Source organism: Pelodiscus sinensis, chromosome 1 (assembly GCF_049634645.1).
Source record: "Pelodiscus sinensis isolate JC-2024 chromosome 1, ASM4963464v1, whole genome shotgun sequence".
Taxonomy (NCBI): domain Eukaryota; kingdom Metazoa; phylum Chordata; order Testudines; family Trionychidae; genus Pelodiscus; species Pelodiscus sinensis.
The window spans coordinates 41,050,435-41,076,312 of record NC_134711.1 but is presented as its reverse complement, the minus strand read 5'-3'; the positions used below and the strand labels follow the sequence as shown (position 1 = coordinate 41,076,312).

Genomic DNA, 25,878 nt, shown 5'->3' with positions numbered 1-25,878 from the left:
TGTCTGGCTATCTAGCTATCTATCCATTAGAGTGTATCTGTCTGTCAATCAGTCTGTCTGTGAGTTCATTTGTTCAAGAACTCCTCCTAAATGGTAAGAGCTAAAATCACCAAATGCAGTATGCAGCTTCCTCTTATCATAAGTTAAAGCAAGTTCAGGATATGGCTGTGCTAGGAAAATGGGAAGCGCCTGGAATGTCCGTAACATGGTTGATCAGAGGACAGAGATATTGAAGAGTGACCACTGAGAGCAGCAAGCACGGAGATAGATATACTACAGAGTGACCACTGGGGGCAGTAATACCAACAGTAGAGTGACCACTGGGGACACTCAGAGCAGTGAGACGGGCAGGAGTCAGGATAGCAGAGGAGGGTGAGTAATTGGGGGGCAGCAGGCACCAGGGGAGATGATGGAGCAAGGAGAGGAGACATGGCAGTAGAGAGAAAAGGTAAAGGTTTAAAAATATTTATGAATAACTTGGTATGATGCCCACGGCCAATTTGTTTGCACCCCGTGGTGCAGTTTGTGTTTATGTGGGGATCAACACATGGCCGGCAAGTGGGAGCCAAAACAAAAAAGTAGTTAGTGTAATGATCTTCTGTGGATATGCATTTTAGTAGTGAAATTCTTTGACTGTCATTGCTCATGAAAAGTGTAGAAATCGGGTTGCATTTTATTAATAATACTTTCTGCAGGAGACAAGGAGTCACCCCCCACAGTGGAGGAGACCAGGCCTTGCACCACCACGGTTGAGCAGTCTCTTGCCACCACTGCGAGGAAGAAACGTAGGGTAGTGGTGGTTGGAGACTCTCTTCTGAGGGGAACGGAGGCGCCCATCTGTCGCCCTGACAGTTCAGCTCGAGAGGTATGCTGTCTGCCAGGGGCCCGTATCCGAGATGTTACAGAAGCATTGTCGAGGATTATCCGGCCCGCTGACTACTACCCCATGCTACTCATCCATGTGGGCACAAATGATACTGCCAGGTGTGACACTGAGCGGATCAAGCGTGACTACAGGGCTTTGGGTATGTCTACACTACCCCGCTAGTTCGAACTAGTGGGGTAATGTAGGCATACCGCACTTGCAAATGAAGCCCGGGATTTGAATTTCCCGGGCTTCATTTGCATAAGCCGGGCGCCGCCATTTTTAAATCCTGGCTAGTTCGAACCCCGTGCCGCGCGGCTACATGCGGCACGGAGTAGCTAGTTCAGATTAGGCTTCCTAATTCGAACTAGCTGTACTCCTCATTCCACGAGGAGTACAGCTAGTTCGGATTAGAAGCCTAATCCGAACTAGCTACTCCATGCCGCGTGGCTACACGCGGCATGGGGTTCGAACTAGCCGGGATTTAAAAATGGCGGCGCCCGGCTTATGCAAATGAAGCCCAGGAAATTCAAATCCCGGGCTTAATTTGCAAGTGCGGTATGCCTACATTACCCTCCTAGTTCGAATTAGGAGGGTAGTGTAGACATACCCTTTGGGAGTACAGGTGAGGGAGTTTGGGGTGCAGGTGGTATTCTCTTCGATCCTTCCTGTCAAAGGTAGGGGCCCAGGCAGAGAGAGGTGCATCCTGGAGGTGAATGCCTGGCTGCGAGGATGGTGTCGCCAGGAGGGCTTCGGCTTCCTTGACCACGGGGTGCTCTTCCAGGAAGGACTGCTTGGCAGAGATGGAGTTCACCTTTCCAGGAGCAGGAAGGCCTTGTCTGGACACAGACTGGCTAACCTTGTGAGGAGGGCTTTAAACTAGGTTCGACGGGGACAGGTGAGCAAAGCCCACAGGTAAGTGCTGAATGTGCAGGACTGGGAGATGAGTTGGAAATGGGGGGGACTACGGCCTATAATGACAAGGAGAAAGGAGGGTCAGGGCACAACAGGGAGGCAAGATCAAATCAGTATCTTAGATGCCTATATACAAATGTGAGAAGTATGGGTAATAAGCAGGAAGAACTGGAATTGCTAACAAATAAATACAACTATGATATCATTGGTATTACAGAAACCTGGTGGGATGGGACGCACGATTGGAATGTTGGTATGGAAGGGTACGGCTTGCTCAGGAAGGACAGACAGGGAAAAAAGGGAGGAGGGGTTGCCTTGTATATTAAAAATGTACACACTTGGACTGAAGTGGAGATGTACATAGGAGATAGCTGTGTAGAGAGTCTCTGGGTTAAGCTAAAAGGGGTAAAAAATGAGGGTGATGTCATGCTAGGAGTCTACTACAGGCCACCTAGCCAGGTGGAAGAGGTGGATGAGGCCTTTTTTAAACAATTAACAAAACTATCCAAAGCCCAAGATTTGGTGGTGATGGGGGACTTCAACTATCCAGACATATGTTGGGAAACTAACACAGCGGGGCACAGGCTACCCAATAAGTTTCTGGACTGCATTGGAGACAACTTTCTGTTTCAGAAGGTTGAAAAAGCTACCAGAGGAGAAGCTGTTCTGGATTTGATTTTAACAAATAGGGAGGTACTAGTTGAGAACTTGAAAGTGGAAGACAGTATGGGGGACAGTGATCATGAAATAATAGAGTTCATGATCTTAAGGAAAGGTAGAAGGGAGACCAGCACAATTGAGGTAATGGATTTCAGGAAGGCAGATTTTGATAAGCTCAGAGAACTTGTAGGTAAGGTCCCATGGGAAGCAAGATTGAAGGGAAAAACAACTGAGGAGAGTTGGAAGTATTTCAAAGGGACGTTGTTAAGGGCCCAAAAGCAAACAATTCCGCTGTGTAGGAAAGACAGAAAATATGGCAAAAGACCAGCTTGGCTTAACAAGGAGATCTTGCATGATCTCAAAATAAAAAAGGAGTCATATAAAAAATGGAAACTAGGACAAATAACGAAGGATGAATATAGGCAAGCAACACGGGAATGCAGGGGCAAGATTAGAAAGGCAAAGGCACAAAATGAAATCAAACTAGCTACAGGCATAAAGGGAAACAAGAAGACCTTTTATAAATACATTAGAAGCAAGAGGAAGACCAAGGACAGGGTAGGCCCACTGCTCAGTGAGGAGGGAGAAGCAGTAACAGGAAACTTGGAAATGGCGGAGATGCTCAATGACTTCTTTGTTTCGGTCTTCACCGAGAAGTCTGGAGGTGTGCCTAACGTAGTGAATACAAGCAGAGAGAGGGTAAGTTTAGAAGATAGGATACACAAAGAACAAGTTAAAAATCACTTAGGAAAGTTAGATGTCAGTAAGTTACCAGGTCCAGATAAAATACATCCCAGGATACTCAAGGAGCTGATAGAGGAGGTATCTGAGCCTTTAGCTATGATCTTTGAAAACTCATGGCAGACAGGGAAGATTCCAGAAGACTGGAAAAGGGCAAATATTGTGCCCATCTATAAAAAGGGGAATAAGAACAACCCAGGAAACTACAGACCGGTCAGTTTAACGTCTGTCCCAGGGAAGATAATGGAGCAGGTAATTAAGGAAATCATATGCAAACACTTGGAAGGTAATAAAGTGATAGGGAATAGCCAGCATGGGTTTGTGAAGAACAAGTCATGCCAAACTAATCTGATAGCTTTCTTTGATAGGATAACGAGCCTTGTGGATAAGGGAGAAGCGGTGGATGTCATATACCTAGATTTTAGTAAGGCATTTGATACGGTCTCGCATGATATTCTTATTGATAAACTAGGCAAATATAACTTAGATAGGGCCACGATAAGGTGGGTGCATAATTGGCTGGATAACCGTAGTCAGAGAGTTATTGTTAATGGTTCTAAATCCTGCTGGAAAGGGATAACAAGTGGAGTTCCTCAAGGGTCTGCTTTGGGACCTGTACTGTTCAATATCTTCATCAATGATGTAGATATTGGGATAGAGAGTACACTTATTAAGTTTGCAGATGATACCAAACTGGGTGGGGTTGCAACTTCTTTGGAGGATAGGGACATAATTCAAAATGACCTTAGCAAGTTAGAGAAATGGTCAGAGGTAAACAGGATGAGGTTTAATAAAGAAAAATGCAAAGTGCTCCACTTAGGAAGGAACAATTAGTTCCATACACACAAGATGGGAAGCGACTGTCGAGGAAGGAGCATGGCGGAAAGGGATTTAGGGGTCATAGTGGACCACAAGTTGAATATGAGTCAACAGTGTGATGCTGTTGCAAAAAAAGCAAATATGATTCTAGGTTGTATCAACAGGTGTGTTGTAAGCAAAACTCGTGAAGTCATTCTGCCGCTCTACTCTGCACTAGTTAGGCCTCAACTGGAGTACTGTGTCCAGTTCTGGGCACCACATTTCAAGAAAGATGTGGAGAAATTGGAAAGGGTACAGAGAAGAGCGACAAGAATGATTAAAGGTCTAGAGAACATGACCTATGAAGCCAGGCTTCATGAACTGGGCTTGTTTAGTTTGGAAAAAAGAAGATTAAGGGGGGACATGATAGCAGTTTTCAAATATCTAAAAGGGTGTCACAAGGAGGAAGGAAAAAATTTGTTCCTCTTGGTTTCTGAGGACAGGACAAGGAGTAATGGGCTTAAAGTGCAGCAGGGGAGGTTTAGATTGGACATTAGGAAAAAATTCCTAACTGTCAGGGTGGTCAAATATTGGAATAAATTGCCAAGGGAGGTGGTGGAATCTCCCTCTCTGAAGATATTTAAGAACAGGTTAGATAGACATCTGTCAGGGATGGTGTAGATGGAGCTTGGTCCTGCCTTGAGGGCGGGGGGCTGGACTCGATGACCTCTCAAGGTCCCTTCCAGTCCTATGATTCTATGATTCTATGAATATCAGCAGAGCTGACTTAAATGGGGTCTGTGTGTTGAGTAGGCTTGCCTTAATCTTTGTATTCATGCCTGTCAGTTTGAGAGAAACTATTTGTATATATTTGCTTGCATATGCAACCACACTTAAGTTGAGGCCCTCAGCATGTTCTGTAAGTATCAGTGTGGCCCCTGGGGCTTCCAAAGTTGAGTTGCCCTAGCTCATCCCTGACAGGTGTCAGTCTAACCTTGTCTTAAATATCTCCAGTGATGGAGATTCCGCAATCTCACTAGGCAATTTATTCCAGTGTTTAACCACCCTGACAGGCAGCAAGTTTTTCCTAATGTCTAACCTAAACCTCCCTTGCTGCAATTTAAGCCCATTGCTTCTCAGCCTAATCTCAGAGGCCAAGGAGAACAATTTTTCTTCCTCTTCCTTATGATACTCTTTTAGGGTATGTCTACACTACAAAGTTAATTCGAACTAACGGAAGTTAGTTCGAATTAACTTTGATAGGCGCTACACTAGCGCGCCGTTAGTTCGAATTTAATTCGAACTAGCGGAGCACTTAGTTCGAACTAGGTAAACCTCATTCCATGAGGACTAAGCCTAGTTCGAACGTACTGTGTAGACCCTCAATTTGAACTAGTGGGAGGCTAGCCCTTCCCAGGTTCCCCCTGGTGGCCTCTCTGGGCACAACCAGGAAAACTCCTCTCCTCTCCCCCAGCCCCGGGCCCTTAAATGGGTAGACTGTGTCCAGACGGCACTTGAGACAGCCAGCCCTGCCAGCAGTCTCTGCCACTGACCCAGTGGCTGCATGATGAGCCAGGCAGCCAGTGGCAGCGAGCTGTCCTCTGCCCAGCACCCAGGGGCCAGCCAGGGGCCGTAGACGGCACGTGGCCTCCTGGACTAGTGCGGAGGTCATGGACCTCATTGAGGTTTGGGGGCAGGCCCCCAACCTCCATGATCTCCACACTAGGAGGAGGAACGCGGCCGTCTACGGCCGCATAGCAGCCACCATGGCCCGAAAGGGCCACAGGCGCACCCAGGAACAGGTGCGCCTGAAAATAAAGCAGCTGCAGCAGGCGTACGTCAGGGCCACCAGGGGCGGCGCCGCAGCAGACTCTTGGTGGGCGGGGCGGTCCGTGCCAGCCCGGGAGACAGCGAGCCGGGACCGGAGGGCCCTGACCCGGGCACACCAGAGGGGCCACTGCAGGATGTCCCAGCGTCCAGGGAGACCGTACTGGGTAAGTAGTTCTAATTACGTAGTTCGGGGGGGGGGGGGGCAGGAGGGAGACCAGAGACCACGCGCGTGGGCCATGCCTTCCACAGATCACGCAGACACCTGTGCACGTGCGAGCACGTGCCATGCCACCCTTGGGCAGGTGGCTCCAGCTGTGTGACACCCAGGGGCCATGGCCCAATAGGCACATGCTTGTGCGAAGAGACCTGACATGCTCCCAACCCTGGGGCGGGACCCAGCAGGGTGCTTTCCCTTCACATGTCCCCTCTACATGGAGGCAGGGGACATCTCCCCCTCCCCGCCCCCCGCCCCCCGCTGCCCCGGCCACACTATACATGGCACAGGGACATGGGTGCGGTCTTGGGGCAGCTCCCAGTCCGGGGGAGAGCCAGACATCCTGACCATGGCCTCTGTACAAGCACAGCGGCTCTGACAGTGCAGGACATGGTCACCCTCACGTTGCGGGGTGGGGGAGAGGGCTGGGCATCATCCTCTGCGTCCCCAGGGAGAACTGACCACTTCTCTTCTTTCCCTACAGCTGCACCAGCTGCTCATGCAGGGTGCACCACCCCACCCGGGACATGCTCCTGCACCCGCGGCCTGCTCCGGACCGCCAGCACGGACCAGGAGTATTGGGACCAGCACCTGCGGTCCTTGTGAGCTGTGCACCGCACACTGGAGGCCTGGATGCGGGCAGACCTCCAGCTCCGCCAGGAGCAGCTGGCTGAGGTCCGAGGGCTGAGCACAAACCTGCAGGTCCTGCTGCAGAGCATGGTGCCCCGTGCCAGTCCTGCACCTACTGCCCCCCCAACTGCTGTCCCTCCTCCCACTCCTGCCCCCCCTCCCACCTCTTCCTCCTCAACCCCCACACCCTCTTCCTCAATGTCCACACCCTCCACCTCAACCTCCGCACCCTCCACCCCATCCCCCCGGGGACGCCGAGGCCCCCTCCCTCGCCATGCTGGGAGGCGGTTGGCCCGGCGAGACCCCCACCCCTGATCCTTGAGTTTCCCCACCCCCTCCTTTCCCTGGCTTCCCCCTTCCAGCTCCCTCCTCCCAGTTTTCCCCCTCCCCTCTCCCACCCTCTCTCTTCCCCTCTCCCAGCTCCTTTTCCCAGTCTCCTCGAGTTCTGTTAAATAAAAAGAGTTTCTATTTTTGAACACATGTGTCCTTTATTTTGTACATCAGGAAGGAGGGCTAGGGAGGGATAAGTGGAAGGAGGTGAGGGAGGAATGGGGTACGAGCCCCCTCTGCGGGCTCCTCGGGGTGGAAGCTCTCCTGCAGCCCCCCGATTGACCCCCCCCCCGGATGGCAGCCTGCGGCAAGTGCAGCCGGTCTGATGGCCGAGTGCTGTGATGTGCCCAGTGTGGGCATTCAGGGCACTCCAAGCCAAGACTGGTTTGCAAGTGGGGAACCCCTGAGAACTGTGTGTCCGGGGTGGGGGTCGGGTCCCTTTAAGCACAGCCCTCGGCTAGCCTGAGACAGCAGCTCCATGCTCTAAGTCCTCATCTGATGCCCTGCTGGCACTGCTTCCGGCCATCCTTAACCCCAGTTCAGGGTCCACTTAATGTGGACATGCTAGTTCGAATTAGCAAAACGCTAATTCGAACTAGTTTTTTAGTCTAGATGCGTTAGTTCGAATTAGCTTAGTTCGAATTAACTAATTCGAACTAAGTTAGTTCAAATTAGCGCTGTAGTGTAGACGTACCCTTAGATACTTGAAAGCTGCTCTCATGTCCCTTTTCGGTCTTCTCTTTTCCAAGGTAAACAAGGCCAATTCCTTCAGCCTTGCCTCCTATCTCATGTTCTCTAGATTGTTCATCATTTGTGTTGATCTTCTCTGGACTTTCTCCAGTTTCTCCATGTTTCCTGAAATGTGGCGCCCAGAACTGAACATGATATTCCAGCTGGGGCCTAATGTAGATGGCTCAGTTCCTACCTAGGTGACGTGAGACTGGCCAGGTTAATTTCCAATCCTCCTGTTTATTCTTTTCCTAAGCCAGGAGGGCACAGTAGTTCTGCTCCCTGCCTTGTGCAGGTGTTAAACAACTGTCCAGCCCACCCTAGAGGTGCATTTCAGCATGCCTGAAGCAACACAGCACCAGCAATGGACAGGAGAATGGCTCCCGGGCATGGCTTGCTCATGACTGCTTCAGTCCCATTGGATGGGCCTCAGCCTCTTTTCTTCCCCTCCCCTGCTTTGGAATGGGACTGTAGTCTCTGGGGGGAGAGGGAGGGAGGCAGGCAGAGGTGTCTCCCTGCAGCAGATGTAGACTTGTCTCTGTATTAATCATTCTCTCATTGAAGTTTTTAGCTTTGTACTGAGTCCTTTTACATGGAAACTTTGTATTAAGTCTTGGTAGAATAGTCCATTGGACAAGTGAGGCAGAGACTGTCCCTGTGGGGTGAATAAGGTGGGAATGTATAAGACGGAAGGTGAGCACCTCTAGGCAGTTGCAAAGATTGGAGATGGGATGGAAGCCAGACCAAAGATCAATGAGCCCTGGGAAATGGGCCCGTTGAAAGGAGACTGGACCTGTGGATGCTTTGGGGGTCAGCAGCAAGGGCCTGCTTTGGGAAGCCCCTCTTTGGAGGTGAATGTGGCAGCACTGAGACACCACCCAGAAGCAAGCACCACAGACACTAACTGCAGATTCATGGGACGGCTCTCACAGATCTTGCACATGCATAAGATGATAGATCTGCAGAAGTGGGGGCAGTGGTGTAGCGAGGGGGCTGGAGGGGTCAGTTGCCCCTGGGCACCATGCTAGGGAAGCTCCAATTTAATCCCATTCTGCTCCCCCCATTATCCCTTCAGCTCTCGTGCTCCTACTCCGCCTGCTACCTGCAGCTGGAGTCTCCTTCCTGCCTCTCTGCTCCGAGCCCGACCCTGCTCCAAACCCCCGACCCTCCTCCATCTCTACTGGAGGGTTAGTGCATGCAGGAGCACAGTCCCAAACTGTAGGGGGTGGAGGAAGATGCAGTACAAGTTCTCCTCAGCTGTGCACCAGGTTCGGGGCCGTGCCACATGGCGGTGGGGGGGAGGCGCAAATTTTTCCTTTGCCCCCGGGCGCATAACACCCTCGCTACGCCTCTGCAGTTAGACAAACACCTGTCAGGGATAATCTAGATGGGGCTTGGTGCTACCGTAAGTGCAGAAGACTGGACTTGATGCCCTCTCAAGCTTCCTTCCAGTTCTAGTATTCCATGTTTGTATGTACATCCAAGAGCAGAAACACATATTCTGGTGAAACAGCTTGCATTTTTCACTCTCACATACAAGAGAATACACTGACTAGATGATCCTAGTTTCACTATGAGCTTTCTTGTGCTTTATCAGTTCCAAATTCCTGTGCTATGCAGGGTTGGGAGAGGAGTTAGATAGTAGATGGAAGTTTCACATTAAAGGGAAGACGCTGCAGGGTGCCTGCATATGTCCAGTCAGAGCTTTAATGAAGGAAGAGAAATCCCATCCTCCTGCAACTCCCCACAGAGTTGTGTCAGAATCATGCACTCTATTCCTCCTCCAATGCAGCACTGGGTGAAGGGAGCATAACACAGCAAACTACTCTGGTGGGACAAGCAAAGCTTGTGAGTGATGGCCAGTGCAGTTGTAGGGGTCGTGCCCCTGACTGCTCTGCTTTGGGTTATAAAGAAACTGGATATGAAGAGTATTATACAGAAAAGGCCTCAGGCCCGGCTCTTTCTGGATCAAAGTGTTTTTAATAGATCACACATGGAACATTGGAAGGAATCCTAAGCTAGTGTTTTGCAAACTATAACTGTTTCACTGGGATTGTATAAAGCAAACTGTAAAGGGTTAACAGCTGGTTGGAATGGATGAATGGTTCACAACAAGCACAAAGCTCCATCTGCTTGTGCGGTATGATCAGGGCAAATTATGTTATTTTCTATGCCATCCATTTTCTCCTTTGATGCATTATAATAGCACCTGAACAAAGCAAATGACACCTGAAAAAGGAAAGAGACAAGCATATGGTTTTTCTAATACTATGCAAACCAATCTTCTCAAGTCAATCAAGGATGTCAACAAAAAATGTCTCAATCTTGTGTCTGGATCACTGCCACTTTTAGAGGGCAACAAAGCTGCAAACTGCCAGCTTTAGCTTATAAAATCTTTTTATATGCTTTAAGTGCATGGTGGTAAAAGTAGCTTCTTGCAAGATGCTATGGATGCTAAAAGACAGTTATTCAAACAGCTTATTTAGGGGAGCAAGAACTTTTTTCATACAGTTTTACATATGTCGAAGTATTGCAATACATTTGGGCACTTATTCCATTCAGTGCTAAGTAGCGGTGACTCAGTTAAATGTGTCAAGAATACTTATATTGTGTATACTTCTCCCATGTCTCACTTTTCAGCTGCAGTTATGACTTGTGGAGATGGGTATCACATAGCACAATCTATAATATTCCATGTTAAAAACTCCATGAATCTCATTAATACTTTGTGTACTGGAGAAAACGAGTTCTTCAAGGTGACAAACCACATTGAAACCTGTGTTAAAATCCACCTTTCCTAAGAGATCACTTGTCCTAAGTGATCAACCTAAGTACTTTACTCTAGTCTTTTTTGGTCTTATCTAAAATGTGTATTCTTATAATAGGATTTCATTAGCTTAGAAATCTTGGATTCACTAGTGGATTGACTGTAGATGGCTATGCATGTTAAGTTACTTATATTGACAACCTCTCTAAAGCCATTCAGAATTGGGACCAGATAGAGCGGCTCCTGTGAGACCAGGTGAACTGACTTCCATGTACCTGACACATTGTGGACTTGATCCAGGGACCTCAAGCAACATCTCTCTGGAAAGATTGTCCATGACAGCAGTGGGCAGTGGCTCGGGAGCACAGAGGCCTGCTCTTCACACAGATTTATGTTATGCTTGGGCAAATTCTGCACTATTGTGCACATACATAATTAAGGAGCCAAGCATATTTTTAATTTTTTTTGTGCAGGAAAAAAAGTTTCTGCTGGAATATTATCGCATTTTTTAATTTTGCCCACCAGACGGCGCCATGGTGCTAGAACACAGCAGCCAGCTAGGGAAAAGCAAGCTCCATCAGAGACTTCTTTACTGTGCCTGTCTAGCCAGGTTAGGAGACAGGCGCTAGGTGGAGACAGACAGTTTGGGGATGCTGGGGGTCAGGCAGGGGCTCATAAGTGCTAATAGTGGAGGACAGAGCGGGGCAGGACCTGACTGGAAGTAGGGGTGCAGGGCCACAGGGTGGAGAGGGTGGTTAAGGGCCACATGGTCGGAAGGGATGCATGGACACTGAGGAACAGAGGAGTTGCTAAGTGGGGTCACAGAGACACATGAAGAGAGGGAGCAGGGCAACAGGGTGATGGACAGAGTAGGTATCTGAATGGAAGCAGAGGGGCACATGCATGGGGGTGCAAGAATACATGTGGATGCGGGGAGTGGATGTCTGAGCGGTGATGGAGAGATGCATGTACCAGACTGAATGGGAGAGGATTAGGGTCACCCAGGGTCTACAAAAGGGAATTCTTGCATGGCCTAGAGCTGCTATAGTCATTGCTACACTCCTTACCCGTCGCTACTAGCGCAAGAAGATATCCAGGGAAACAGGGGTGTGGTGAGTGACCATGAACACCAGCAATCACCAACTGGGTATCTGGGGGCCATTGTCAATTGAGCATAAGTTGCAGCAGCCTTCAGACTGTTGTAGTTGACAATGGGATCAAAAACTGAGGGAATGTAAAAGGCAGTTTTGCACCCTCTCCCCATTCTGAACCATTGTTTTATACTCCTTAGCTGCAACTCAGGGTATGTTGTAGGTGGATGTAAAGTCAAGATGAATTGAAGCCCCTTGAAGTATTTGATTTGCATTTTCTGATGTTTTGAACACATGCCTCCAAGAAATACAGTGAGAGAAGGATAAACTAAATACAGAACATTAATAAAAATCGCAAATCAAAGGCCTGATCCTACTTTTATTGAAGCAAAAGGCAAATTTCCTACTGAATGACTCTGGTGTAGGACTAGGGCCACTAATAAATAGTACATTTCATAGTACATATCATGTTACTTATTTACTAATATAGTCTAAACTAATAGATTATAGTTATGTACTTTAGACATAAGGGAAACACATTCAATTTATGTTGATTTATGCCTGAAGCTACCTGAACTATTAAAAATAGTTAATATATTCATCATATTGGCCAATCGTTAAAAAAAATCTACCATTTGTCACAGCATATACATTCTCCAGATAAAGCCATATAACTAATGCACTTGTGACAAATAACGAGCACATTTTCGTTTGGCAGTTGGCATAATGCTCCATGCAACCTGTCTGAGAAGAATCAATCCAACCTGTAGAGCCTAACATTTTACTCTTCTATTTTCCCTCTGTTCTAAACTCTTTAGAACTAATGCTATGTTGTTAACATTATCAGTTATAAACTTGCAAACTATAGTTTGTTTTCCAGATGTTAGTAAAGACTGCTTTGCTGTTATTTCTGAGGTTTTGGTTTTAGTGTAAAACATTTTTGAATTTTCATGCATTTAAGCATTAGTCATTTTATCTGACAACTAACAATCAGGTTTATAAGTTGTATTAGTCTGTATCTGCAAAAACAAGGAGATGCATGCGACGAAGTGGTTTTTACCCACAAAAGCTCATGCCCAAATAAATCTGTTAATCCTTAAGATGCCACAGGACTCCTTGTTGTATCATGTTTATATGAAGCTCATAGCAGACTATTTTAATTAATGACATCTACAGACAAGATTTTCTACACTAGTTTCTAGGGGTATGTCTACACTACAGCGCTAATTCGAACTAACTTAATTCGAATTAGTTAATTTGAACTAAGCTAATTCGAACTAGCGCATCTCGACTTAAAAACTAGTTCGAATTAGCGTATTGCTAATTCGAACTAGCATGTCCACACAGAGTGGACCCTGAACAGAGGTTAAGGATGGCCGGAAGCAGTGCCGGCAGGGCATCAGATGAGGACTTAGAGCGTGGAGCTGCTGTCTCAGGCTAGCCGAGGGCTGTGCTTAAAGGGACCCGATCCCCACCCCGGACAGACAGTTCTCAGGGTTCCCCGCTTGCAAAGCAGTCCTGGCTTGGAGTGCCCTGAGTGCCCACACACGGAACATCACAGCACTCAGCCATCAGCCCGGCTGCACTTGCCACAGGCTGCCATCTGGGGGGAGGGGGCAATCGGCGGGCTGCAGGAGAACTTCCACCCCGAGAAGCCCGCAGAGCCAGCCCAGTCCTCCCCATCGGGGGCTCGTACCCCATTCCTCCCTCACCTCCTTCCACTTACCCTTCCCTAGCCCCCCTTCCTGATGTACAAAATAAAGAAAACGAGTGTTCAAAAATAGAATCTCTCTTTATTGAACAAAACTGGGAGAGACTGGGAAAAAGAGGTGGGAGAGGGGAAGAGAGAGGCAGGGAGAGGGGAGGGCAACTAAAATGATCAGGGGTTTTATATGTTTAAATAAGGACTATATTTTTAATGCACCTAATATCTCTTCCATATCACTGAAAATATGGTATTTCCTCATGGTTAGTGAGCATGTAAAGAAAGCACTTATCTTAAATAAGTTTGGCAGAATTCGACTGCTCTTTTATATTTTTGACAGGTAAAAATGCATCAAATAAATATAGATTTACATTTTTATCAATTAAAATTTTCAATTGCTTTTAATTTTTTAAATGTTTAAATTTTTGTACCTAGAGGAAAATATCTGAGATCAGAAAATATGAGGAGTTGGGGAGCGGGGAATGTCAGACAATGAATGACAGTAGACATAGAAATTCAAAAAGTTAAAGCTTTATAAGCATTAAAACACAAATTGTTGACATCATGTCAAACTATACAAGGTAAAGATCTTTAAATCAAACTCTAATAAGTTCTCAAGCAGCATTTTTGTTACTTTGCTATCTGTAAATTTCAATCATCATTGATAGAAATATTTTCCCTTAGTTTGAATATAAAATGAAATTGACATTTACTGACAGTTGCAAGTAAAAATCTCATCTTTTCAAGCCTAATCATAAAGGACATGATGGACTCTCTGAAGGCCCTTTGAAGCAGAAGTCACAACACGGTAAGGTAGGAGGAACACGTCAGGAGGCATTGGGAAATGTCCTCTGTGACATGCTTTTTTATTTTTATATATATAGATAGAGAGTCATTGCCTGACAAGCATGGTCCCCACAGCAGCCAGCTAGCACCTGCCAGCTCCTGCACCCTTCATGTCCCATACACACCCGCAACTTGCTCTGATGCCTGCACCCCCACACCTCCAATCCCCTACCCTGCACTTACCACATGCTCAAGCCCCTGCTCTACCTCCTGCACCCCACATCCCCAACCCCCTGCCTTGAAGGACCCAAGAAACTCTGGGTACATCCAGTGTATAAAATAGATGGAGCAAATCACAGCAACTTATATTTTCTGTACAATTCACTCCTCTTTGCCCCCTGCAAACTATTCACTTCAAATTAAATCCACTGGTAAAAATAACTTTTAAGAGTGCATCCTGTCTTGAAATGCTTAAACCTGTCTCCTGTTTACTTGTATACTTTTTTTATGCTGTCAATGGGATCATTAAAAGGCTCTAAATAAAACAGCAGTAAAGCTAACTGACAGTTCTGCTGTACAAACTACACCTCAGTTTTATAATGAAACAGTCCTATTAACTGTTAAAGAGGCTGGCAAAATGTAATCTATGCAGCAATTTCTTTAATAATGAAGGGGAGAATACGGGCAACCTAGAATGCAAGGAGCTCCATTCTGATGTGACATTCTGATTTGGCCAGGACCCGCAAACTGAGTAGACAACAATGCCATACACAAGATGACAATTTCAATCAGTGCTTCTGTATCAACATTACAAGACAGTGGGAGTGAGTCTTAGACAACAAGCAAATTGCCTTGTTTGGCCAATATTTAGCTGCCCCAGAAGTAAGACAATAGATATCCTTAGGATTGCAAGCTGTGGACAGCTAAAGACATTACAAAACAACAAGTAGTCCAAGGCACCTTAGAGACTATCATGAGCTTCAGTGGGTAAGACCCACTTCATCAGATGAGTTGGAGTGGAAATAACAGAATCCAAGATATGTATATTCTCTAAGGTGCCACAGGCTTCCTTCTTTTAAAGTTACAGACTAACACGGCTACCCCTCTGAGGCTTAAGGACATTACATTCATTGTGTGTAGTAAATGCAAGGGCATAAGAAGTTTGCTTACTTCATATCTTTCATCGCAGAAAACAATATGCCCCCTTTCTCCAAACTTGCCAAGAAAATATCTTTGCAAAATTTTTCTCCCTGGGATGCCTGAAGATATACCAACGTTCTTTTTGTGAGGTTCCCCAGGGGAAACACTTCTATTGTCTCATCCCACTACAATTTAAGAGGTTTGTAAGAGAGCCCCGACTCCTGATCTAAAGTATGTGAACTTAAATCTGTCTACCATTTGGGATGATGGTACACACAACTCTTTAGCTACAATAACACATTAAAAGGAGACTGTTATAGCTCTTAATCTGTAAAACACATTATAACAATATGAATGATCTCTGAACAGCTTTTAACTGCAAAATTTCTCTTCAACTATATTGGCTTTTTTAGTGTTTCTGACTTTAATCCTGTTTGGAAGCTTAACATTTTACCTGTCATTAAAGGAGGTTACAATTTGTTAAAGAGGGTTGAATTTTAACTCTCTAGGACTGTACACTGTGCATTAATCTAAAGCAGGGGTGGGGAACATTTTTTGGGTCGGGGCTGCTGGCCCACAATAAAATCAATTGGGGGCTGCACACAAGTAAGAAGAGGAAAAATCCCAAATCCTAACTGATGTGGCCCCTGACTGAGACGGAGAAAGACATTCCCTACATTCCCCTCACATACCAGAGCCTAGGAAGGCCCAGACTAGTAGGAATTGTGTTCTTCAGCATCGTGGGGTGGGAGTGGGGGCTGGAGTGCCAGTGCAGGTTCCTCAATGCTTGGGGGGAGGGGATCCCTGAGACTTGGGGGCTGGATCCAGCCCCCGGGCCTTAGGTTCCCCACCTCCGATCTAAAGAATGCATCTATTGTTTTGACAGGTACAGAGCAGAGAATTATTCTGATAATTTATTGCTCACTCTTAAAGCTTCCAATTCAGGCAAGAATTTCTATCCAGGACAGCTCTATAATGTCCTTAACTTTAAGCAAATGCTTCAATGCAATGCTAGATAAGGACAGATTTAAACAGTTAATTGCCTTCTGGAACTGGGCTCTGAATTATCATCTCTGCATATAGAGGTAGGATGGTGTTCAGAGTAATGTTGACAGAAAAGGGGTTATATAAATACTCAAGCACCTTCCCACGGGTTGTACTTTTCCAACAAGATCAGATTCATGGACAGATCTATGAATGGATTGTTTAAACAACCCCCCACTATGACCTTTCAGGTGTAATCATCAATGTCAAATAGGTTATGACTTGAAAAAAACAACAATAATAGTGTGTTCTACAGACCAGCAATAAATGTTCCTACATGGAAAATGTTCAAATAGACACCTGTTATTGTATGACCCTAAGAACAGGGTCAAATTGTCATTCATAATGAATGTGCACATTCACGGACGGTACTAACAGCATGTACAAGTAAAGTCTGAATAAGACAATCTGGATAAGAAACACATTCAAGCTTGATGGTGTTTGCAAAGTCCATATTTGGATAACATTATTCCTGATTAGGATAATCAGATTATTGATCCCTGGGATTGAAAAATATGGAATTTACCATAACCTGGATCATGCTCATTATTGTGGTGCATTTTGCATTTCTACTAACTCTCCAAATAATAGTAAAAATCCACCAAGACCCTGCCAGTTCATTTTTACAGCCCGGTGTTGTTCACAATGGAAAGATCTGGTGCCCATCTTGGATATGTTTGGAGATCAAACAGGGGCACTGCCCATGTTGTGACAGCAAGCATAACTACAGCAACTCCGATGATATTAACACCCAAGCCAGCTTTCACCTAGGGTAATAATAAAAATCAAAAGTTTATATCAGAAAACATAACAACTAAGCAATTTTGAAGAAAATTTAAAAAATTGCAAAATCAGACATCAGCATTAGCCTGATTAGCAGAGAGGAATACTGGATGTTATGGATTTTTTGTTAACTCACCATGTCAATAACGCTCAGATGACCGTATGAAAATACAATGGCATTGGGTGGATTTGCTACAGGAAGCAGGAATGCAAATGAAGTACACAATGTAGCAGGTATCAAAACATAAAGTGGATTCACATGAATAGCTTCAGCCTGCAAGATGGTAAAGATAAAGATAAATAATAGGTTTCCAGGGACATATACCTACAAATATTTCCTTGCCACAATAATACAAGTGCATGAATGAATAACTTCAAATGCAAAGGAACAACCTTCTGAAAAGTGATAGAAATGTAGCCGTGTTAGTCTGGGGTAGTTGAAGCAAAATGCAGGACAATGTAGCACTTTAAAGACTAACAAGATGGTTTATTAGATGATGAGCTTTCGTGGGCCAGACCCACTTCCTCAGATCAAAAAATCTTTTTGATCTGAGGAAGTGGGTCTGGCCCACGAAAGCTCATCATCTAATAAACCATCTTGTTAGTCTTTAAAGTGCTACATTGTCCTGCATTTTGCTTCAACCTTCTGAAAGAACAACTTATCTGTTTATAAGTTATCTTATATGCTTATCTGTTGCTGATCCTGCAACAATTTTTTTTACTATTATCTTTGATCAGCTCCATTTTTAGACTGACGGTACCCAGGCATTGAGACTTTATTGAATGTGATTGTCACTGCCTCTTAGGGTGGTCTGTCTCAGTTTCTCCTACCTGACCCACCTTCGTTTCTCAGTCAAATTGGTTCCTGGACCCTCATCTCCATTAGGTCTATTAGTCCTTTAATTTTAGGGCTTGCAGGCTTCTTACTTTTTCTTGAAGGCAACCTGGCACAGAACTGCCACCTTTTTGCTAACCCAGATCTTTCTGTTTCCCCTTCTGCCCTTCTCTCCCCTTTATAGTAGGCTTTATTTTCTCTGTTGGAGCTGTGAGTTCCAGACTTTATGCTCAGTGTGGAGTTTGTAGACACCATTCCAAGTATACAGTGTATAGTTCTTGGCTAGAGCAATGAACATGAAGGTTAAAACAGACCTAGATCGGGTACTCACCAAAGGTGCTAGTATAGGCAAAAATATAGTGATAGTAGCTGGATTGCTGGCTACTTCGGTTACTGAGGTGACCATCAGAGATGATATTAGGATAATCAACCACATCGGCAATGATCCCAGAGGGGTTAATTTGCTTCCTATCCAAGCTGATAGTTTTGAAACCTGAATAAGGAATAGGATTATATTATTATGTCACAATTATGGAATGAAAACATTAATCAGCACAGAATTAGCAAAGTACTTTAACTCTGACTTCTGCTGTGTGGACGATGCCAAAAGCTGAAATAAGCTATTTCGACTTTAGATACACACTTGTGCAACTTATTTCAGCTTTAGCTCTGCTGTGTAGACTTGCTATATGGGAGCTCAACCTTGCAGACTAATGCTGGGAGAAATTTTTGACAAATAGTTTATTCACTAAAAAATAGAGTTTTGAGCAACCCCAATCTATTGGTGAATTTGTGTTGAGTTTATTAGATAATTTCAGCTGAGAAGCATTTACATTTTTTTGAGTTGGAGTCAGAGCTCTCCTAACTGTTAGCCCAGTGATTGCAGCACTCACTCACACTGTAGGGCCATGTTTACACTATGTGAAAGATTGACGCTGCTGTGGTTGAACTTCCGGAATAAGGGAAGCCGACAGTAGCGTTTGCTGCTATTGACCTCGTACTCTGTGGACAGCGATTTAAGTCACGTTGACTCCAGCTACGTAATTAATATAGCTGGAGTTGTGTATCTTAAGTTGATCTTCCCCTTTAGTATAGATCAGGCCTAGGAAATCCAGATTCAGTTCTCTCCATGTAATGTTGAGAAGAGATTTAAATTCAGCTCTAGCTTATACTATAAAAAGACTACCTTTGTCACTGAGCTATTCTAGGGTGGGATTCTTCACCAGTCTCTCAAGGAAGCTGTTGTACTGTCTCAGAGGGGTAGCCATGTTAGTTTATCAGGGTATGTCTACACTACAACACTAATTTGAACTAACTTAATTCAAATTAGTTCATTTGAAATAAGCTAATTCGAATTAGTGCATCTAGGCCTAAAAACTAATTTGAATTAGTGTTTTGCTAATTCGAACTAGCATGTCCACATTGAGTGGACCCTGAAACAAGGTTAAGGCTGGCCGGGACCAGTGCCGGCAGGGCATCAGGTTAGGACTTAGAGTGTGGAGCTGCTGCCTCAGGCTAGCCGAGGGCTGTGCTTAAAGGGACCCGACTCCCACCCTGGACAGACAGTTCTCAGGGTTCCCCACTTGCTTGTCTAACTCGATGAGGGACAGCAAAGCAGTCCTGTCTTGGAGTGCCCATCACAGCACTCGGCTATCAGCCCGGCTGCACTTGCTGCAGGCTGCCATCCGGGGAGGGTCAATCGGGAGGCTGTCAGGATCCAGGAGGCCCTGCAGGAGAGCTTCCACTCTGAAGAGCCCGCAGAGCCACCCCAATCCTCCCCATCGGGGGATGGTGCCCCATTCCTCCCTCACCTCCTTCCAATTACCCCTCCATAGCCCCCCTTCCTGATGTAAAAAATAAAGGACACGTGTGTTCAAAAGTAGAAACTCTCTTTATTTAACAAAACTTGGGGGGGGGATATTAACCTCTGTGGAGACTGGAAAAAGGAGGTGGGAGAGGGGAAGAGAGAGAGTGGAAGAGGGGAAGGAGAAACCTGGGAGGAGGGAGCTGGAAGGGGGAAGCCAGGGGAAGAAGGAGGAGGGGAAGCATAAAACTATGGTACGCCATATCTTCAGTATTGTGTACAGATGTGGTCTCCTCACCTCAAAAAAGATATTTTGGCCTTGGAAAGGGTTCAGAAAAGGGCAACTAAAATGATTAGGGGTTTGGAAAAGGTCCCATATGAAGAGAGGCTAAAGAGACTGGGACTTTTCAGCTTAGAAAAGAGGAGACTGAGGGGGGATATGATAGAGGTCTATAAAATCACGAGCGGTGTGGAGAGGGTGAATAAAGAAAAGTTCTTCATTAGTTCCCATAATATAAGGTCTAGAGGACGCCAAATGAAATTAATGGGTAGCAGGCTTAAAACTAATAAGCGAAAGTTCTTCTTCACACAGCACATAGTCAACCTGTGGAACTCCTTGCTGCAGGAGGCTGTGAAGGCTAGAACTATACCAGAGTTTAAAGAGAAGTTAGATAAATTCATGGTGGTTGGGTCCATGGACTGCTATTAGCCAGGAGGTAGGAATGGTGTCCCTGGCCTCTGTTTGTGGAAGGCTGGAGATGGATGGCTCGAGACAAATCACTTGGTCATTGCCTTTGGTCCATCCCCTCTGGGGTAAGTGGTGTTGGCCGCTGTCGGCAGACAGGCTACTGGGCTAGACGGACCTTTGGTCTGACCCAGTACGGCCATTCTTATGTTCTAAGCTCAGGGCTCAGGGTCGGGGCTCTCACTGGACCAACATGCAAACCTGCTCCTGGGTTCTCATGTGGCCTTTGGTGGCCAAGCTGGCAGCTATCCTGCCCTAGATGGCCGCTTCCTGTGCCTAGTGAGGAGATTGTGGACATTGGAGGCCTCCTCCCAAACTTCGATGGGGTCCACTATCTCTGCACTAGACCAGGTGGGCGCCTGCCTCTTGCGGCCCCGGGCAGGCTCCTGGGAGCCGCCAGCCTGGTTCTGGGAAGAGGCGGAGGGCTGGGTGGCAGCGGGTAGCTGGCTCATGCTGTGCCAGGTACAGGGTCTGCTGGCTGGGTGCTGGCAGGCTTGCAACTGGCACAAGCACTGTAGCCAGACCGTGCTCCTTTAAGGGCTCCGGGGCCGGGAAGGGGGGCAGAAGAGTTTCCCTGGTTTGGCCCAGAGTGCCCACCAGGGCAAGCTGGGAAGGGCTAGCCTCCAGTTAGTTCGAATTAAGTGGCTACACAGCCCTTAATTCTAACTACTTAATTCGAACTAGGTGTTACTCCTCGTAGAATGAGGTTTACTTAGTTCGAATTAAGCGCTTCGCTAGTTCGATTTAAATTCGAACTAGTGGTTTGTATGTGTAGCCCCTATTAAAGTTAATTCGAACTAACGGCTGTTAGTTCAAATTAACTTTGTAGTGTAGACATACCCTAACTGACAAAACTGAAAAAACAACAAATGGTCCTGCAGCACCTTAGAGACTAACAAAAAATGTAGATAGTGTCATGAGCTTTGATGGGCACTACCCACTTCTTCATCTTCAGAAGAAATGGGTTGTGCCCACGAAAACCCATGACACTATCCTACATGTTTTGTTAGTTTCTAAGGGTATGTCTACACTACCCTCCTAGTTCGAACTAGGAGGGTAATGTATGCATACCGCACTTGCTAATGAAGCCCGGGATTTGAATTTCCCGGGCTTCATTAGCATAAGCGGGGAGCCGCCATTTTTAAATCCCCGCTGCTTCGAACCCCGTGTAGCGCGGCTACACGGGGCTCGAACTAGGTAGTTCGGACTAGGGTGCCTATTCCGAACTACCGGTACACCTCGTTTCACGAGGAGTACCGGTAGTTCGGAATAGGACCCTAGTCCGAACTACCTAGTTCGAGCCCCGTGTAGCCGCGCTACACGGGGTTCGAAGCAGCGGGGATTTAAAAATGGCGGCTCCCCGCTTATGCTAATGAAGCCCGGGAAATTCAAATCCCGGGCTTCATTAGCAAGTGCGGTATGCATACATTACCCCGCTAGTTCGAACTAGCGGGGTAGTGTAGACATACCCTAAGGTGCTGCGGGACCATTTGTTGTTTTTTCAGTTTTTTCTTTTCTACTGTGTACAGGCAGTCCCCAAGTTACGTGGATCCGACTTATGTCGGATCCGTACTTACAAACGGAGCTTTTCTCGCCCCGGAGGATGCGGGCGGTGGGAGCGCCCAGACGCGCCGCGGTCCCGCCGCCTGCATCCTCCGGGGCGAGAAAAGCTGCTCCGCGTCTCCCTGGTCTGCTGGTGGGGGGGGGGGGAAATCTGCCCCGGGCTTCCTGGAATCAGCCGCTGATCAGTTTCAGCAGCAGCTGACTTGGGAACACCTGGGGTAGAGCAGCTGGGGTGCTGCTGTTGAAACTGATCAGCGGCTGATTCCAGGAAGTCCGGGGCAGAGAAACTCTGCCTTGGGCTTCCTGTAGTCAGCCGCTGGTCAGTTTCAGTAGCGGCTGAATCTGGACACCAGTTTCGACTTAAGTACAAATTCAACTTAAGTACAAACCTACAGTCCCTATCTTGTACGTAACCCAGGGACTGCCTGTATTACTAATTAACTAACCAGTGGAGTAGAGCTTGAACTTGGGGCTTCCTCATCTTAGGTAAATACCCTAATATGCGCATAGCTACTGAGTTTGCTTCAAACACACTTCCTTGCCCAGCCTAGAGGTGGGAGATTAAAATTCCATCCTGCATTGTGGAGTCAGGTTATTTGTTTATATACTATTTCTAATGCAATGGAATTCTAAATCCCTGTTTGGATCCTTAAAAGCTTTGACAGTAGTACTAACAAGTGATACAAATATCCAACAGGATTAAAAGGTTTTTGAAATGCCTTTGTTGGCTGAAATATTTATATTTTTTCTCCAGTTCATAAAAAATGGTTTGGATTAACTGTGATCATTTGCATACAGTGAACTTCAGCAAGTAAGTGTCAAATTTCTGTTCACAAAGACTTAGATGCTGCTAGCTTCAGGCATATCATTCATAGAGTCTGTTAATGGAGGCTTGACTCTGTTTTTTAAGCATCCTCTCTGAATATTCTTGAATCTTGCCTGCATTTCCATGTTTTAGTCTTAATTGTTACCATGATACACTGATAAAATGACAGAATAACCTTGGCCGTGCCATTTGTTTGTTTTTCTTGGTGCATGCCATGTTCATTGTTCAGAATCTTGTAGAAACTGCATTACCTCACAGCCCTCTGCCAGTGCAAAACCTCCACCAACAAGCATCGTTATCTCCCAGGGCATGCATGACTGAAATTCCTTCCAAGTAATCAGTGGAGTGTAATCAAAAACAGCTAGAGGTGAAAAAAAAGTTTAAAAAAAATCTCAGTAAAACTTCTTTCCAGAAATACAATATTTAAAGGCAAATTTTTATCAACAAATTAGGAAGGCTTTTCTTCTGACCATTTGAACTTTCTGAAGCAGACCTGTCCTAGTTGTGAATTATCATTACGCCACTGATCTCAGTGGAGTCATGATACTTCGCACTGGCTGAAAAACTGCCCCCTTATGAAAGATAGCTCTTGGTGGGATTAATGCATCAAGATGGTTACTCTATTTAAACAGATTGCAAGGTCTGGGCTTCACGGAGACACACAGAGTCTGATCGTATATTCCTTGTTGATATAAGAAATCCACTGATTTCATTAGGAGATCTGAGAACACACACAATTCAAGTTCTGGTCATATTCTAAGCAAACTCATTTCTAAAACAAAAGAATGGGACAAAAATAAAATCATTACTATTTGTTAATCAAGCAAACTCTAGTATCAGAGGGGTAGCCGTGTTAGTCTGAATCTGCAAAAGCGACGAGGAGTCCTGTGGCACCTTATAAACTAACTGAAGTGTAGGAGCATAAGCTTTCGTGGGCAAAGACATGCATCTGACGAAGTGGGTCTTTGCCCACGAAAGCTTATGCTCCTACACTTCAGTTAGTCTATAAGCAAACTCTAGTGTCTTATCCAAAGGTCACGGAAGTCAATAGAAGGTTTCCACTGAAGTCAATGGTCTTTGGATCATGTGCCTACTTACAGTGAACTTTTGTTGCCCTGACACTGAGTCTGTGTTCTTACTCTGAAAGCATTACCATTTAAGGCAAGGAATTAATTTCCTGCTAAGGTACTACTCAAGGGTATGTCTACACTACCACCCTAGTTCGAACTAGGGTGGTAATGTAGGCAACCGGAGTTGCAAATGAAGCCTGGGATTTGAATTTCCCGGGCTTCATTTGCATATTGCCGGGCACTGCCATTTTTAAATGTCCGCTAGTGCGGACTCCGTGCCGCGCGGCTACACACGGCATGGACTAGGTAGTTCGGACTAGGCTTCCTAGTTCCACGAGGAGTAACGGTAGTTCGGAATAGGAAGCCTAGTCTGAACTACCTAGTCCGTGCCGCGTGGCTACACGCGGCACGGAGTCCGCACTAGCGGACATTTAAAAATGGCGGCGCCCGGCAAAATGCAAATGAAGCCCGGAAAATTCAAATCCCGGGCTTCATTTGCAACTCCGGTTGCCTACATTACCACCCTATTTCGAACTAGGGTGGTAGTGTAGACATACCCCAAGTGTAAAGGTGGCAGAATTAGCCTCCTAGGGTATGTCTACACATCAAAGTTATTTTGGAATAATGGCTGTTATTCTGAAATAATTATGTGAGCGTCTACACAGCCATTCCTTTATTTCAAAATCATTTCAAAATAACGGACAGCTTATTCCAACTTCTGTAAACCTCATTCTACAAAGAATAACGCCTATTCTGAAATAGCTATTTCAGAATAAGGTGTGTGTAGATGCTCCACTGAGGCTATTTTGAAATAGACTGACACCACTGCCTCCCGGGGATCTAAATCTGCATCTATATTTGGGAAGCCTGCCTTGAAATAATTGAGGCTTCCCTGTAGTGTAGACATGCTATTTTGAAATAAGCTATTTCGGAATAACTATTTCGGAATAGCTTATTTTGAAATCGATGTGCAGTGTAGACATAGCCCTAGTGAGAAAAGTAACAAAACATAAACAAAAAACAACAACAACCCCCATCCCCCAAATCCCACACTTGTTACCTAGGAAAAATATACATATACAAATCTGATTCTCATTTATACTACAGACACTTTACATAATTCTACCAGTGTTAAAGCAAATGTAAATTTCAAGGCCCCTTTTCATTTATGCACTTTTAAAAACTTCTTTCCACTGCCAGAGCTATATAATGCTACCTTAGTATAAATGAGAAACAGGCTCACATATGCACATTTGAGTGAATCATTTTTACGAATACATGTAGCTGGTCTATGCACCATAGCAAAAATAGTATCCAAAGTAACATTCCATGTTACATGAAGTTAATCTGGATTTACACTAGTGAAACTGAACAAAATCTGGCCCAAAGAATTTTAGTAATCGAATGTACTTCTCATCACTTATCCAGCTATTTTAAATTTATTCTATTTTGGTCTTCACTTGGTTTGAACACTGAAATGAAACTGAATATCACTTTCTCTTCCTTGGTCAATTTTAGTTCCTGAGAATCAGAATACAACTCAGTGCTCTTGGGTTCCAGTTTCTAGCACTGCAGGAGTGATGTTTAAATGGGAACAAAATCTATTTCAGTTGATTCTCATGACCATTTTTCTATTTCTATCAGGTTTTGCTAACAACCACCATCCACTTTTCTTTTCATTTTAACAAAATACACTGTCCTGATTAGGCTTAAATACCTGGTAGCGTTCCTAGCCCAAACACTGAATTATATTCACAAAGGGTCAACTACAATCCCTGCTCTAGCAAAGCTCCAATGAAAATATACCCAACTGTTTTCTCCATTTGAAGTCCTAGACAAAGATTTTGCTGGAATAATGAAGAAGAGGAGACCAATTATCAAGGCAGCTGTTGAATCTGTAGCAAAACCTGGGTATCTAAAGAGAGATTAAATGTATATTAAGTAAACAAAGAATAAAGTATATATACTGCTCCAGACAAATTACAGAATAAGCATATTATAAATATG

The 25,878-nt window shown here is 45.4% G+C and overlaps 1 protein-coding gene across 2 annotated transcripts in view; it reads right to left on the bottom strand.

Moving 5' to 3' along the window:
* Positions 1–13,790: 13,790 nt before the first annotated feature.
* Positions 13,791–25,878, bottom strand: part of SLC13A1 (solute carrier family 13 member 1) — a 101,901-nt gene continuing 89,813 nt past the window's right edge. For both annotated transcript variants that reach the window (XM_006122583.3, XM_075928698.1), the window contains 5 exons: positions 25,683–25,786; positions 23,053–23,162; positions 18,195–18,356; positions 17,165–17,302; positions 13,791–17,012 (listed from right to left, as the gene is read on the bottom strand). In XM_006122583.3, the coding sequence (XP_006122645.2) occupies positions 16,869–17,012; positions 17,165–17,302; positions 18,195–18,356; positions 23,053–23,162; positions 25,683–25,786 (658 nt within the window). In that variant the 3' untranslated portion in view covers positions 13,791–16,868. The remainder of the gene's footprint in view (positions 17,013–17,164; positions 17,303–18,194; positions 18,357–23,052; positions 23,163–25,682; positions 25,787–25,878) is intronic.